This window comes from Clarias gariepinus, chromosome 18 (genome assembly GCF_024256425.1).
Source record: "Clarias gariepinus isolate MV-2021 ecotype Netherlands chromosome 18, CGAR_prim_01v2, whole genome shotgun sequence".
Taxonomy (NCBI): Eukaryota; Metazoa; Chordata; class Actinopteri; order Siluriformes; family Clariidae; genus Clarias; species Clarias gariepinus.
Window position 1 is genome coordinate 27,633,421 of NC_071117.1, and position 13,929 is coordinate 27,647,349.

Consider the following 13,929-nt stretch of genomic DNA (forward strand, 5'->3'; position numbering starts at 1 on the left):
ATTTTAGTACTGTGATTGTAAATTTGTATGTCACACACGCCGGCACTCCGTGCTAAAACCCACACTTTGTATTAAAAACCACCACAACCAAGTTGAGACGCACAGTCTGCACTTGGATCCATCATGCCCCGTAGCAAAGCTGACAGTGTTAAGGTTACAAACAGATGGCCAGACGTTCTCCTTTAGGATTTTACGTGATAGACCAACACAAAGTGGAACATGGTTGTAAAGTGGAAGGAAAATGATCAATGGTTTATATATATTTTTTTTTACAAATAAAAATATGAAAAGTGTGGTGTGCATTTGTATTCATCCCCCTTTACTCTAATACCCACAACTTAAATCCAGTGTAAAAAATTACCTTTAGAAGCCACCTAATTAGTAAATAGAAATAATAAAAAAATAGAAAGAGTATGGCACAACTGCAAACCGACCAAGACAAGGCTGTCCACCTAAACTGACAGAACAGGCAGGGAGAGCATTAATCAGTGAAGCTTAGGTGGGTGAAACCATTGTTGAATGTAAGCCACAACAAGTCCCATTAGCTCTGTGCTCTGTTCAGATAAGACAAAAATTTAACTTTTTGGCCTAAATGCAAAATGCCATGTGTGGCAGAAAAACAACATGTTGTGGGCATGCTTTTCTTTAGCAGGTACAGGGAGGCTGGTCAGAGTTGATGGGAAGATGGATGGAGCCAATTACAGGGCAGAAAACCTGTTAGAGTCTGCAAAAGACTTGTGACTGGGGTGGGGGTTCACCTATCAGCAGTACAATAATCCTAAACATACAGCCAGTGCTACAGTGGAATGGTTTATATTAAAGCATGTAGTTTTTACAGATTTTTGTAGTTTTAAACAGTAGAAAAGTGAAATGGTTTAATCAACGGCAGTTGTGGGAATGTTTTATGCACACAGAAAAAAATTGTAGATGCGTGACTCGGCAGCATGACTTTATTCTAATCAGACTGTTCCAATCACAGTCCTGTTTAAAGCCCCTATACCAGAGCTATGTAGGACTGTCAAAATCTAATTAAAATGATTTTGAAAAGAAAGCGAAACTGAAGAGCGGATGAGAGTGTTATTCTTGTGGAGGAGAGAATAAATGTAAAAAAATTCTTATTTACTGTTACCTTTAAAAATGAAAATGAACAGAAGCAATTTGTAAAAGCATCACTGCCCCCTGTCAGTTTGCCACACGCACCCCTGAGGAGTGTGAAAAATGGGGTTACCCCATGGTAATGAAGTGATGGAGTGATACTTATAACAGAGAATCTTAAACAAACAGTTTTGCACATTCAAATAATTTAATATAAGCAATTTTAAACATCCCCCCCCTGTTAAAAAAAAGATGCTGTGTTAAATAAATAAATTAATAATGCTGTGTGTTATGTAAAATATGTCATTGAAATGAAATATTAAAACTTTCTATGTATAATAATTTTTTTAACTATACATACAGTAATGGCAATTAGCCAATCAGAATTCAATATTGTAACGTGTTGCTCACAAGCTCATGCAAATTTGCATCATTTTTTACGCATTGTGCATTTTCACAATGACCAAGTGAACAGTTCAAGCTTTTGACATATTTCAAAAATAAGAGAACTGAAGGTATAATACATACATTTACATTTAGGCATTTGGCAGACGCTCTTATCCAAAGCGACTTACATTTTTATCTCATTATACATCTGAGCAGTTGAGGGTTAAGGGCCTTGCTCAAGGGCCCAACAGTGGCAACTTGGTGGTTGTGGGGTTTGAACCTGGGATCTTCCGAACCGTAGTCCAATGCCTTAACAACTGAGCTACCCCTGGCCCCACATACACACCAATCCTTGATGAAAACAAAGGATTCAATTAAACGCAGGAGTTTTCGAAATGACTGACAGCTTTAATGATACCCAATGTGTGTAATGGTGGTGCTTCAAGGCCACCACCATCGTCCCCGTGCCCAAGAAGTCTTCTGTGTCCTGTATCAATGACTACCGGTCCCGTTGCACTTATACCCACCATCATGAAGTGCTTTGAGCGGCTCGTCATAAGACACATGAAGACCCTTCTGCCCTCTTCACTGGACCCACTGCAATTTGTGTACCGTCCTAACCGCTCAATGGACGACGCCATCTCCACTACACTCCATCTTGCCCTCACAAACTTGGACAATAAGGACACATACGTTCAAATGCTGTACATAGATTTCAGCTCAGCATTCAACACTATTATCCTCCAACAACTGATCGGGAAGCTGAACCTGTTGGGCCTGAACACCTCCCTCTGCAACGGGATCCTGGACTTTCTGACCGGAAGGCCTCAGTCAGCACAGATCGGGAACTGCATCTCCAGCACCACCACACTAAGCACTGGGGCCCCACAAGGCTGTGTGCTCAGTACCCTGCTGTTCACACTGCTAACTCACGACTGTGTAGCAATACACAGTTCAAATTACATCATTAAGTTCGCTGATGACATGACCGTGATGGGTCTCATTAGCAAGAATGGCGAGTCAGCGTACATAGAGGAAGTGCAGAGGCTAACGGACTGGTGTAAAGACAACAACCTGTCTCTTCAAGGCCACCACCATCGTCCCCGTGCCCAAGAAGTCTTCTGTGTCCTGTATCAATGACTACCGGTCCCGTTGCACTTATACCCACCATCATGAAGTGCTTCGAGAGGCTCGTCATAAGACACATGAAGACCCTTCTGCCCCCTTCACTGGACCCACTGCAATTTGTGTACCGTCCTAACCGCTCAATGGACGACGCCATCTCCACTACACTTCATCTTGCCCTCACAAACTTGGACAATAGGGACACATACGTTCAAATGCTGTACATAGATTTCAGCTCAGCATTCAACACTATTGTCCTCCAACAACTGATCGGGAAGCTGAACCTGTTGGGCCTGAACACCTCCCTCTGCAACGGGATCCTGGACTTTCTGACCGGAAGGCCTCAGTCAGCACAGATCGGGAACTGCATCTCCAGCACCACCACACTGAGCACTGGGGCCCCACAAGGCTGTGTGCTCAGTACCCTGCTGTTCACACTGCTAATTCACGACTGTGTAGCAATACACAGTTCAAATTACATCATTAAGTTCGCTGATGACACGACCGTGATGGGTCTCATTAGCAAGAATGGCGAGTCAGCGTACATAGAGGAAGTGCAGAGGCTAACGGACTGGTGTAAAGACAACAACCTGTCTCTGAATGTTGACAAGACAAAGGAGATGGTTGTTAACTTTAGGAGGTCACGAGGCGACCATTCTCCACTGAGCATCAACGGCTCCTCTGTGGAGATCGTTGAAAACACCAAATTTCTGGGCGTCCACCTGGAGAAGAACTTCAGCTGGTCCCTCAACACCAGCTCCCTGCACAAGAAAGCCCAACAGCGTCTCTTCTTTTTGAGAAGACTGAGGAAGGCCCAGCTTCCACCACCGATCCTGACCACTTTCTATAGAGGAACTATCGAGAGCATCCTGAGCGGCTGCATCACTGTCTGGTTTGGGAATTGTGCCATATCGGACCGCAAGACCCTACAGCGGATAGTGAGGACAGCGGAGAAGATCATCGGGGTCTCTCTCCCCTCTATTGAAGACATCTACACCACACGCTGCATCCGCAAAGCCAACAGCATTGTGGCTGATCGGACACACCCCTCTCACACACACTTCACACTCCTGCCATCTGTAAAAAGGTACCGAAGCATTCGGGCACACACATCCAGACTGTGCAACAGCTTTTTTCCACAAGCCATCCGTCTCCTCAACAAAAAGGGACTGGACTGATAAACACAAACACACACACACACACACACACACACACACACACACAAACATTATCACACAGCTTAACCCAACTACCTCAAAACATTGGGACTGGACTGACTAATCAACACAAGCGCAGACACACTGACCTACACCACCAAATTATCTTACACACCAACCTGTAAATGTTACTTTGTTACTCTTGTTTGCACATTTTCACGTGCACTTTATGTTGTCTGTAAAAAAAAAAAAAAGTATAGTCTTCCTCTATGGGTTAGCTAGTTAGTTGTTATGTTGTTAAAATTTATGTTGTCAGGTCAATCTGTCTCGTCTCCGCTAGTCAGCTAACTTGGCCTCTTTGTAAGCTAGTTTTAGCTCTTCTGGTAATTTATGTTGTTAATTTATGTTGCATGTAGCACCTTGGTCCTGGAGGAACGTTGTTTCGTTTCACTGTGTACTAACTGTATATGGTTAAAGTGACAATAAGGCCAACTTGATCTTCAACTTGAACTTAAAAAAGGTTTTGTTTTTCAGTAGACTTTGTGGCTTCACATACATACTTGGGTACGAAAGGGTGAAAAATTTATTAATAATAGCCATAATAGTAATTTGATGATTTGTGTGTGTGTGTGTGCGTGTGTGTGTAAGAGAGAGAGAGAGACTGGTGCATATTGTAGTCATACAAAACTATTAAATGATTTTATTACTAATATGTTTGTGAATTTTTATTGTCCTCCCTAAATGAAAGCCATGTAGAAGATCAAATGATAGTTTTGACAATTGCATGTATAAATGCATGTGTTTTGTCACACTTGACCACACCATCGCCCTCGATTTATTATTTTTTTTTACAATTCGACCACGGAATATAAACATATTTTTTTACTCACTAGATGTGCAAAGATGGTAAAGAGACCAAAAGATTTGCAGCTGTAATTGCAGAGAAAGCTGGTTCTACAGTAGTAAGTATTGACTCAAATGGGACAAATACAAAAGCACCACACTTTTCAGATATTTATTTCTAAAAGATTTTGAAAACTAATTATAATTTTCCTTCCACTATGTGTCACTTTGCATTTCATACCATGCACTTTGCATTGCATCAGGATAAAATACACCCTTGTTTGGGGTTGTAACGTGACAAAATATGGGAAAAAATGATCAACAGGATATGAATATTTTTGCAAGGCACTGTACTGTTTCTTAGCACTTTACTTAAAAGTCACTAAATTAAGTGAATTAAATATCTCTTTATACTCATTCATCTTGTATAAATAAATAATCACCTTTTCTTTGATCTTCTTGCTGGTGTAGATCTTCTGTAGTTTATCTTTAACCAGTGGACATGCAAAATCTGGTCGTGTCATGACGACTACTTGTGGAATATCTGGATGATAAAACAAATAGTTTTTAGCTGTTCTGTTCAATTGGACAAATTGTAAAAGAAATTTAATAGTCAGTCACTCACTTACTTATTCACTAATTATTTATACTGCTTTATCCTGTAAACATGGTCACAGCAGGCCTGATCCTATTCCCAGAGACTTAGGGCATGCAGCAGGGTACACCCTGGATGGGGTGCCAATCCATCGCAGAGCATACAGTACATACATACACACACTTACACACTCAGTCAAGCACTACAAGCAATTTGGGACGCCAATTAGCCCAATTATCCTGTGTACAGGGACGTGAGTGACCTGGAGCCTAACCCAGGACATACACACACAGCAGACAATTTGGGAACACCAGTTATCCTAATCTGCATATCTTCGGACTGTGGGAGGAAATCCACCAAACAGAGTAAACCCACCAAGCACAGGAAGAACTTGCAAAATCCATGCACATAGACCCAAGGCAGGAATTGAACCAGGACCATGGAGGTGCAAGGCGACATTGCTAACCACTTAGCCACCATGCCACCCTTTGATAGTAAATTTTGCAATTAAATTGCATCAGAATTAAACTTTAAGTAGGGAGTTTTTTTTTTAAAGATGCTGAATAACGAATATTAAAACCTGTCTGTGTAATTAGTCACTATATTTAGAATCTAGCAGACTTCTCTTAACTGTTTATTAAAATGTAAAAAGAAAAAAAAAAGTTTTCCATGGTTACCTGTGACACAGTGGTAACACAATTTTCAGATTTCACAACATTTAAAGTTTGTACAGAAAAGAATCAAGTCCCTTTAAAATAATCTCATTTTGTTGCTTTACAGTCCTAGATGAAGGTTTTGTTTTATCTAGTTGTATTTATTAAGTACCTTTAAAATCCAAATGAAAAATATAACACCAACATGTCAGGAAAAAGGGTGGCAAAGCAGAAAGTTGTGCACTGGCACAGGACAGAAGATAGACACAAAAAATACAGATACAAAAAGTAATAAAAAAAATTCTAAAGCTTTTTCACTGCCTAGAAGCACAGTAAAGCCTATTATTAAGATGCAGAATGTATTTGGTACAACGCTTAGTTGTATTTGGTTCCATGCTGCTCACTTGTCTCCTCTTGCATCTTTTCTTAAGGTGCTAACACTCCCACGCTCACCTTCTCATTTTCTCTTTCTCTCTCTCTTTCTCTCTCTCTCTCTGTGCATGCGCTAGCTCTGAGGACAGTGCATGGAAGGCACTTTGGCGTCTTGTCAAGTTTTTTGAAAGACTGGACCCTTTTCCCCCTACTTTTTAAGAAAAAATTATTAGTGAATGTTAATAGAAAAAAAGAAAGAGTTAGAAGTTTAGCGTAAGAGAGAATAAGCGGGGCATTATGGCCTCTGAGGCCGGTGGGAAGACTCTGTCTCTTGGGCATGGAGTTAGGAGTGTGCCGCTGGACGATGTACAGGTGGAAGAGGTGCTGCTAGCGGTGTGAGAGCAGGTCAGGTGTGAGAACATCTACTCTGCCTCCCGGATGAACAACGCAGTAGTGGTGTTCCTGAACAAAGTAAACCTCATGAGCACACTAATAAGTAGAGGAGTACATATACTGTAAAATGATCTGCAGTCCAAGTTACCCCTCTGTCTGCAAGTCTGGTGATCTCTAACGTGCCCCTTTTTATCATGGACAAGGCAATAATGAAGGAGCTCGGCTGCGTTGGGAAGTTCGTCGGCCACATGAGAGCTATCCCGCTTTAATGTTAAAGCTCCAACATAAATCATGTACTGTCATTCTGCTGGCAGACTTTAATGGTCTTAAACAACCAAGAATAAACACCTAACAAACTTAATATATAAAAGTATATAAAAGTTAATATATAAAATACTTAAAATAAAAAGTGCAAATGTCTCAATGTCACTCTCTTTCCCCCTCTCCTCCTAACTCGAGCCAACACTCCTGGTTCATCTCTGGACAAACTCCTGTCTAACTGCCACCTTTGGGACATTTTACAATGGTTTATGTTCATTGCAGTAATAGATGTTGATAGCACTTTTTGAGACCTTTCTTACAGACAACGTGTTTGTGTGTTTGAGTCTCTCCTGGTGCCAGAAAAGCTAATACAGTGAAATAAGAGTACTGTAACGCGGTTTGCGAGTGTTCCACAAGACGGACAAAGATTTTTATTAAATTTTGACTTTCAATTCTTTTGAAAGGTAAAGTGCAGATTAATTTTTTTCTTTACAGCAGTGATTCCGTCATTAGCAATGTTTTTTGCAAATTTTTCCGATAAAACAGTCATTCCGGCGTGACTTCCGGTTGAGCGTTGATGGAGTAGGACGTGAGTTTGGGAGCTCCCACCGATTTTAATTAAATTGTTATTCATTTGTGCTTTTTGGCCATAATTTTAGTCCTGTTTTATATTGTAGTTCGTTGAGTTGAGAGGTTTTACTTGGGACTGCGTGAAATGGCAGCAAAAAATATAAAAACTCGCAGTACTATTCAAACACAACTGAGGCTTGAATAGTACTGCTAGTTTGCAAGCCGCGACCATATCCTCGAGTGAGTCGTCACCTGTAAAGCCCCCCTCGAGCCAAGCTAATCCGGATATTAATGCTATTGATGTTTTGTCTACTATTAAGTTTGACTTGCAAGCGGTGAAAACGCAGCTGGCGATTGATAAAACTGCTAATGATGCTATCATGTCCGAGCTAAAAGGTACGGTCAGGGAGATGGAGCACGCGCTTACTGTGTGATCGGACAACATAGCCGAGATGAAAAATACTATCAAGTGTCTCACAGCTAACGTAACCAAGCTGGAAAATAAATGTGAAGACTTGGAGTCTAGGTCGCGCCATAACAATGTTAGGATAGTGGGAGTACCGGAGAGCCCTGACACGTGCACCACTGAGGCCGTGGCCTCCTTGCTAAAGAAAGCCTTTAATCTGGAGAAGGAGCTGCTTTTGGATCATTCCCACAGGACCCTCCAACCCACACCTAAGCCCGGCGACCGTCCACGAGCCATTGTATGCAGGTTTCGCGCTAGAGAACGCCGACAGATTAAAGTTGGAGACCAGACCATCTCAGTCTTTCCTGACTACACTGCTAAGATAGCACGCGCTCGGGCTGCATTCAATACGGTCAGGCAGCAGCTCTGTGGCATTGAAGGTGTTCGGTACGGCCTGTTTTATCCAGCACGACTTCGCATCACATATAAGGGTGTTGAGAAGAACGTCTCGGGTTACTTTGCTGTAACCCTGTTCCCTGAAAAGGCGGGAACGAGATGCTGCGTGAAAACGCTATGGGAATATCTTTTCGTGTTGCCGGTTGTGAAGCATGTGCCAAATTTTGGCTTATATAACCTCGGTCAGGTGACGTCATCTGATTAGATGCACCTGCAGGTTATAAATAGGAGTGAGCCGGCAACATTCCTCAGATTGATTGTCTAAACAGACATCCGGTCACGTGGGCAGTGCGGCATTGGGACGCAGCATCTTGTTCCCGCCTTTTCAGGGAACAGGGTTAAAACAAAGTAACCCGAGACGTTCCCTTTCAAAGGTTACACTCGATGCTGCGTGAAAACGCTATGGGAACGAGAGTACCAACGTCGCCACACTGCGAGTGTCTGGACCCCGCATTGTGTAGCGTGTGCGCACAAGGCTGAGAGGTCTCAGAACTATATCTGGGAAGCTGACTCGAGGACTCGTGAGCCCGGAGTGACAGGAACATCCAGACTATAAAATCTAATAAATGTGTGCGGGGAGAACCAGCCCGCCGCATCACACACTTGTTGCAGGGGAATACCTCTTGCTAGTGCAATAGATGAAGCAATCCCCCTGGTTAAATAAGCCCTGATTCCTAGAGGCGAAGTGAGCCCACGCGCCTCATAGGAGAGAGCAATAGCATCTCTCACCCAATGTGACATGGTCTGCGTAGTAGCGCCCCCCCCGGTTGCGGCCTCCATAGCAAATATAGAGCTGCTCTGATCTACGTCACTGGCAGGTGCGGTGGACGTAAATCCGAAGAGCACGTACTGGACATAATAGGTGAAGTTTCTCCTGCTCCGAAGCTGTAAAAGGCGGAGGACAGAAGGCTTCAAGAACAACAGGGTGCATGTTTGAAAATGGAACTTTCGGAAGATAGTTTGGGTGAGGATGCAGAATGGCCTTGACTAGCCCAGGGGCAAAGTCCAGGCAGGATGAGGAGACTGACAAGGCGTGCAGATCCCCAATCCTCTTGAGAGAGGTAATGGCCATAAGAAAAACCATCTTAAGAGTCAGAAGCCTGTCAGGCGCTGACTCTAGCGGTTTGAAAGGAGTGTCAATTAGACCTTCGAGCACGATAGATAAATCCCATGAAGGGGTCGTGGCTCTGGTGGGTTGCCTCAACCGTTTAGCTCCATGAATAAAACGGCAACTAAAGGGTTTTTCCCACAGTAATCCCCTCGATTGGAACGTGGCAGGCTGAGATAGCGGCCACGTACGTCCTAAGGGTGCTAGGGCACAAGCTCGAGGACAACTTATCTTTCAGGAACTTCAGCACTGAAACAATTTGGCAGTGGACTGGGTGTACCTGCTTCGTCATGCAACAACTTTCAAAAACATTCCATTTGAGGGCATAAGCTTTCCTAGTGGAGGGAGCTCTAGCGGCTAGAATAATGTCAATAACACTAGCTGGGAGACCAGCTTGAATTAGTTGGTCCCGTTCAGGGGCCAAACGTGAAGGTTCCAAAGCTCCGGTCGGGGATGAAATATTGTCCCCTGCGCCTGAGACAGAAGATCCCTCCTCACTGGAATCATCCAAGGTGAGCCATCGAGGAGAGATATTAGATCCAAGAACCATACTCTGGCCGGCCAACGGGGCGCTATCAGTAAGAGGCGCAAACCGTGTTGACGGACCCTCGCCAGGACTCCCGGGAGCAGAGATATTGGTGGAAACGCATAAAGGCATAAATTGGGCCACGTATGGGCCATCGCGTCCAGACCCAGGGGAGCTGGATGAGTCAGAGAGTTGTAGAGAGGACATTGTGCTGTCTCTTGGGAGGCAAAGAGGTCCACCTCTGCTGTAAAGAATCTTTCCCAGATTTGGCTGACTATGTCGGGGTGGAGTTTCCATTCCCCTTGTGTCACAGCTTGTCTGGACAGTAAATCTGCTCCCACATTCATGTGCCCTGGAATGTAAATCGCCCTGAGGGACAGGAACTTGTCCTGTGCCCAGAGCAGAACCTGATGCGCTAGCTCGTTCAAGCGGCGCAAGTGCAGTCTGCCCTGGCGATTTATGTAGGAGACTACCAATGTATTGTCAACCCGCACTAGAACATGGTAGCCTCTCAGCTGCTGGAGGAAGTGCTGTAGGGCCAAAAATAGAGCCATTATTTCGAGGCAATTGATGTGCCATGCGAGAAGATGACCTCTCCAGCGCCCTTGAGCTGGACGGCCATCCAAGACCGCACCCCAGCCGGTAAGGGAAGCGTCTGTCGTTCGCATTTTGCGACGACAAGACGGACCTAGAGTGGGACCCAAGGTGAGAAACTGGGGTCTGAACCACATAGAAAGGGTACGACGTCCTTCGAGCGTAACCCTTATTCGCCTTCTGGGATTGCCCCTTGTATGAAATCCCCTGGCTCTTAGCCACAACTGAAAAGCTCTCATGTGCAGAAGGCCCAAAGGTATCACCGTGGATGCAGCTGCCATGAGGCCTAAACATTTTTAAAAGTGATAGACACTTCCTGGTCTAGTCTGATTTCCTTAAGGCGCTGAGAATGGATTCGACACGAGCGGGAGACAATTGTGCCCGCATAGTGATCGAATCCCATCTGACACCCAAGTATGTTGTATGTTGAGCCGGAACGAGACCGCTTTTGGTAGCGTTGAGTCTCAATCCCAGCGAATGGAGATGAGCTAGGACGACATCGAGATGTCGGAGCGCTAGCTGCTGACACTGGGCCAGGATTAGCCAGTCGTCTATGTAATTGAGAATACGGATGCCCTGGAGTCGCAAGGGAGCCAGGACAGCATCCATACATTTTGTATATGTGCGGGGTGACGGAGCTAGACTGAATGTAAGGACCTGATACTGGTAAGCTTCTCCCCTGAAACCCGAACCTCAGGAACTTCCTGTGTTGTGGCAAAACTTTTATGTGGAAGTATGCGTCCTTTAAATCTATCGTCACGAACCAATCTTCTGGTTTGATTTGTGAGACAATCATATTGATGGTTAACATCTTAAATCTGTACTTTTTGAGATAGCGGTTCAACCCGCGAAGATCAAAAATCGGACGCAGCCCCCCGCCTTTCTTGGGAACCAGAAAGTAGCGACTGTAGTAGCCTGACTCCCTGTCTGGAGGAGGAACCTGTTCTATGGCTCCCTTCTCCAGCAACGCCTGCAGTTCGGAGTTTAGCAGATGCGCTCTCTCCGGTATCACGGAAGTGTAGACCACGCCGTTGAAACGCGAAGGGCGATGAGCAAACTGAATCCTGTAGCCTTTCTCTACAGTCTTTAGCACCCAGGGAGATATGCCTGGCAGTAGCTTCCACGCTGCCAGTTTCTCCGAAAGGGGTACAAGTTTTAGTGCGCGGGGGGCCAGGAGATGGTTCGGCATCCTGGAATATAGCAGGATAAAACCGAGGCACTAACATATCTCTGGAGGTCGGTGAGGTCCGAAACACTAGAGGCGGTGGAAACTAAACACCGACCCCCTGGGGGTGTCCGGGGGGGCATGCTCTTATAGGAAAGAGCGTTGAATGCCGTTCCCCAGGGGGGGATCACCCCCACAGTCCTGGGCACGTAGGCTTCAGGATTTAGTCTGAGAAGTTAGTGCGGCGATCTGATCTTTTGGAGGCTGCCTGTGAGGGGCGACGAGCCGTACCCCAGTCCTTACGCCTTTGAAAGGGAACTTTGTGTCAGCTGATAAAGCCAAAAATTATGATAAAACTGTGATTTCTGGGTGAGCCTCAACAGCCTTTCCGTTTGGTGTATAATGCTGCTAAGTGTTTACGGTCTCATTAGGGTTAACGCTACATGCGCATTTTTAACTATTATTAATATTATTTTTTAACTGTGTTGCTCTAATTACCGTACTGTTCGTTTGCTTTTTTATTCACACTTTTATATAGGAAGACTAAATCGTATATTATACTCTTGTACTCCGGATTAGTCCAGCACAATCTTTTCTATGCCTACTGCATCTATTTGCACAGGACTTGTTTATTTGTATTTTTACGTATTTTTGTTGTTTTGTTGGAATGTTCACCTTTGAAGGAAACAGTATTTTGTACTGTTAGTTTTTTAATATAACGTGTTTATAGTTACACGCACACTGTTATACAGTGTGGAAGTCGGTGGGATTTTTTTTTTTCTCTCTCGTTTTTGTTTGTTTTTGTTTGGGCTCCGGTTAGTCCATTCACTTTAGTGGATCAATTTTGTGAACTCATTTTAAGTTCTTCTGAGGAGTTCTTGTCCTTCAATCAAAACGATTCAGTCTCATATTCTCTGCTATGGGAGACACTTAAATGCTACCTGAAAGGTCAAATTATTTCTTATTCTGTTCTTGCTAATAAAAAGAATAATGCCAGGCTTAAAGAACTTACATTTGCGATTAGTAACCTTGATCAAAGTTATGCACTCAACCCTTCTCCAGAATTACTGAAGCAGCATCTTGATTTGCAAGCAGAATTTAATCTAATGTCAACTAAAGAGGCAGAGCGCTTGTTACTACGCAGTCGTGGCTCATATTATGAATATGGTGACAAGGCAAGTCGCTTGTTGGCACATCAGTTACGACGACAAGCCACTTCGCGTTTAATACCTAGTATTAAAAACACTTATGACACGATTACCACAGATCCCTTGGAAATTAATTCTATCTTTAAAGCATATTACGCTTCTTTATATAAGTCAGAATTTCCTACAGAATAAGCTAAAATGAACAAATTTCTTCATAATCTTTCAAACCCTGTTATTGGTACTAATATTGCCGGGCAATTAGACTCCGCATTTTCCGTTGAAGAAGTATCAAATGCTATTACAGCTATGCAGTCTAATAAAGCCCCAGGCCGTGATGGGTTTCCAATTGAATTTTATAAAACATTTATTGGTAAACTGGCACCATTGCTTTTATCTGTGTTTAATGAATCCTTGAAAAGGGGTTCATTACCACCAACTTTCACACAAGCCACTATAGCACTTTTCCTCAAAAATGACAAAGATCCAACCTCCTGTGGTTCCTACAGACCATTATCTCTGCTTAATGCTGATGCAAAGGTGTTGGCTAAAGTAATTGCATCTTGCCTAGAGGATGTGCTTCCTGGTATTATATCTGAAGAGCAAAATGGCTTTATAAAGGGACGTCAATTGTTTTTTAATAACTCTTTAATGTTATTTACTCAAAGCATCTATCTGAACTTCCCGAATTTGTGATTTCTTTGGATGCTGAAAAGGCTTTCGATAGGGTGGAGTGGGAGTACTTGTTTGCAGTTTTAAAGAAATGTGGATTTGGCGATAAATTTATTTCTTGGATTCGGCTTCTTTATTCGTCCCCTAAAGCCAGTGTTCATACTAATGATGTTTATTCTGATTATTTTGCTCTGGGTCGTGGATGTCGTCAAGGTTGCCCTTTGTCACTTTTCCTCTTTGCCATCGTCATCGAGCCTCTGTCCATCACATTGAGATCTTCCTCTGTATTCAAGGGAATTATTCGTAATAGAATTGAACATCAATTATCATTGTATGCAGATGATTTGTTGTTATATATAAGCGATTCTGCACTCTCCATCTGAGTTTTAGGTATTCTGAAGAATTT

At 43.5% G+C, this 13,929-nt stretch overlaps 1 protein-coding gene across 3 annotated transcripts in view; it reads right to left on the reverse strand.

Moving 5' to 3' along the window:
- Window positions 1–13,929, reverse strand: part of LOC128507016 (interferon-induced protein 44-like) — a 136,940-nt gene that overhangs the window by 5,582 nt on the left and 117,429 nt on the right. For all 3 annotated transcript variants that reach the window (XM_053477632.1, XM_053477636.1, XM_053477637.1), the window contains one exon: window positions 5,051–5,151. In XM_053477632.1, the coding sequence (XP_053333607.1) occupies window positions 5,051–5,151 (101 nt within the window). The remainder of the gene's footprint in view (window positions 1–5,050; window positions 5,152–13,929) is intronic.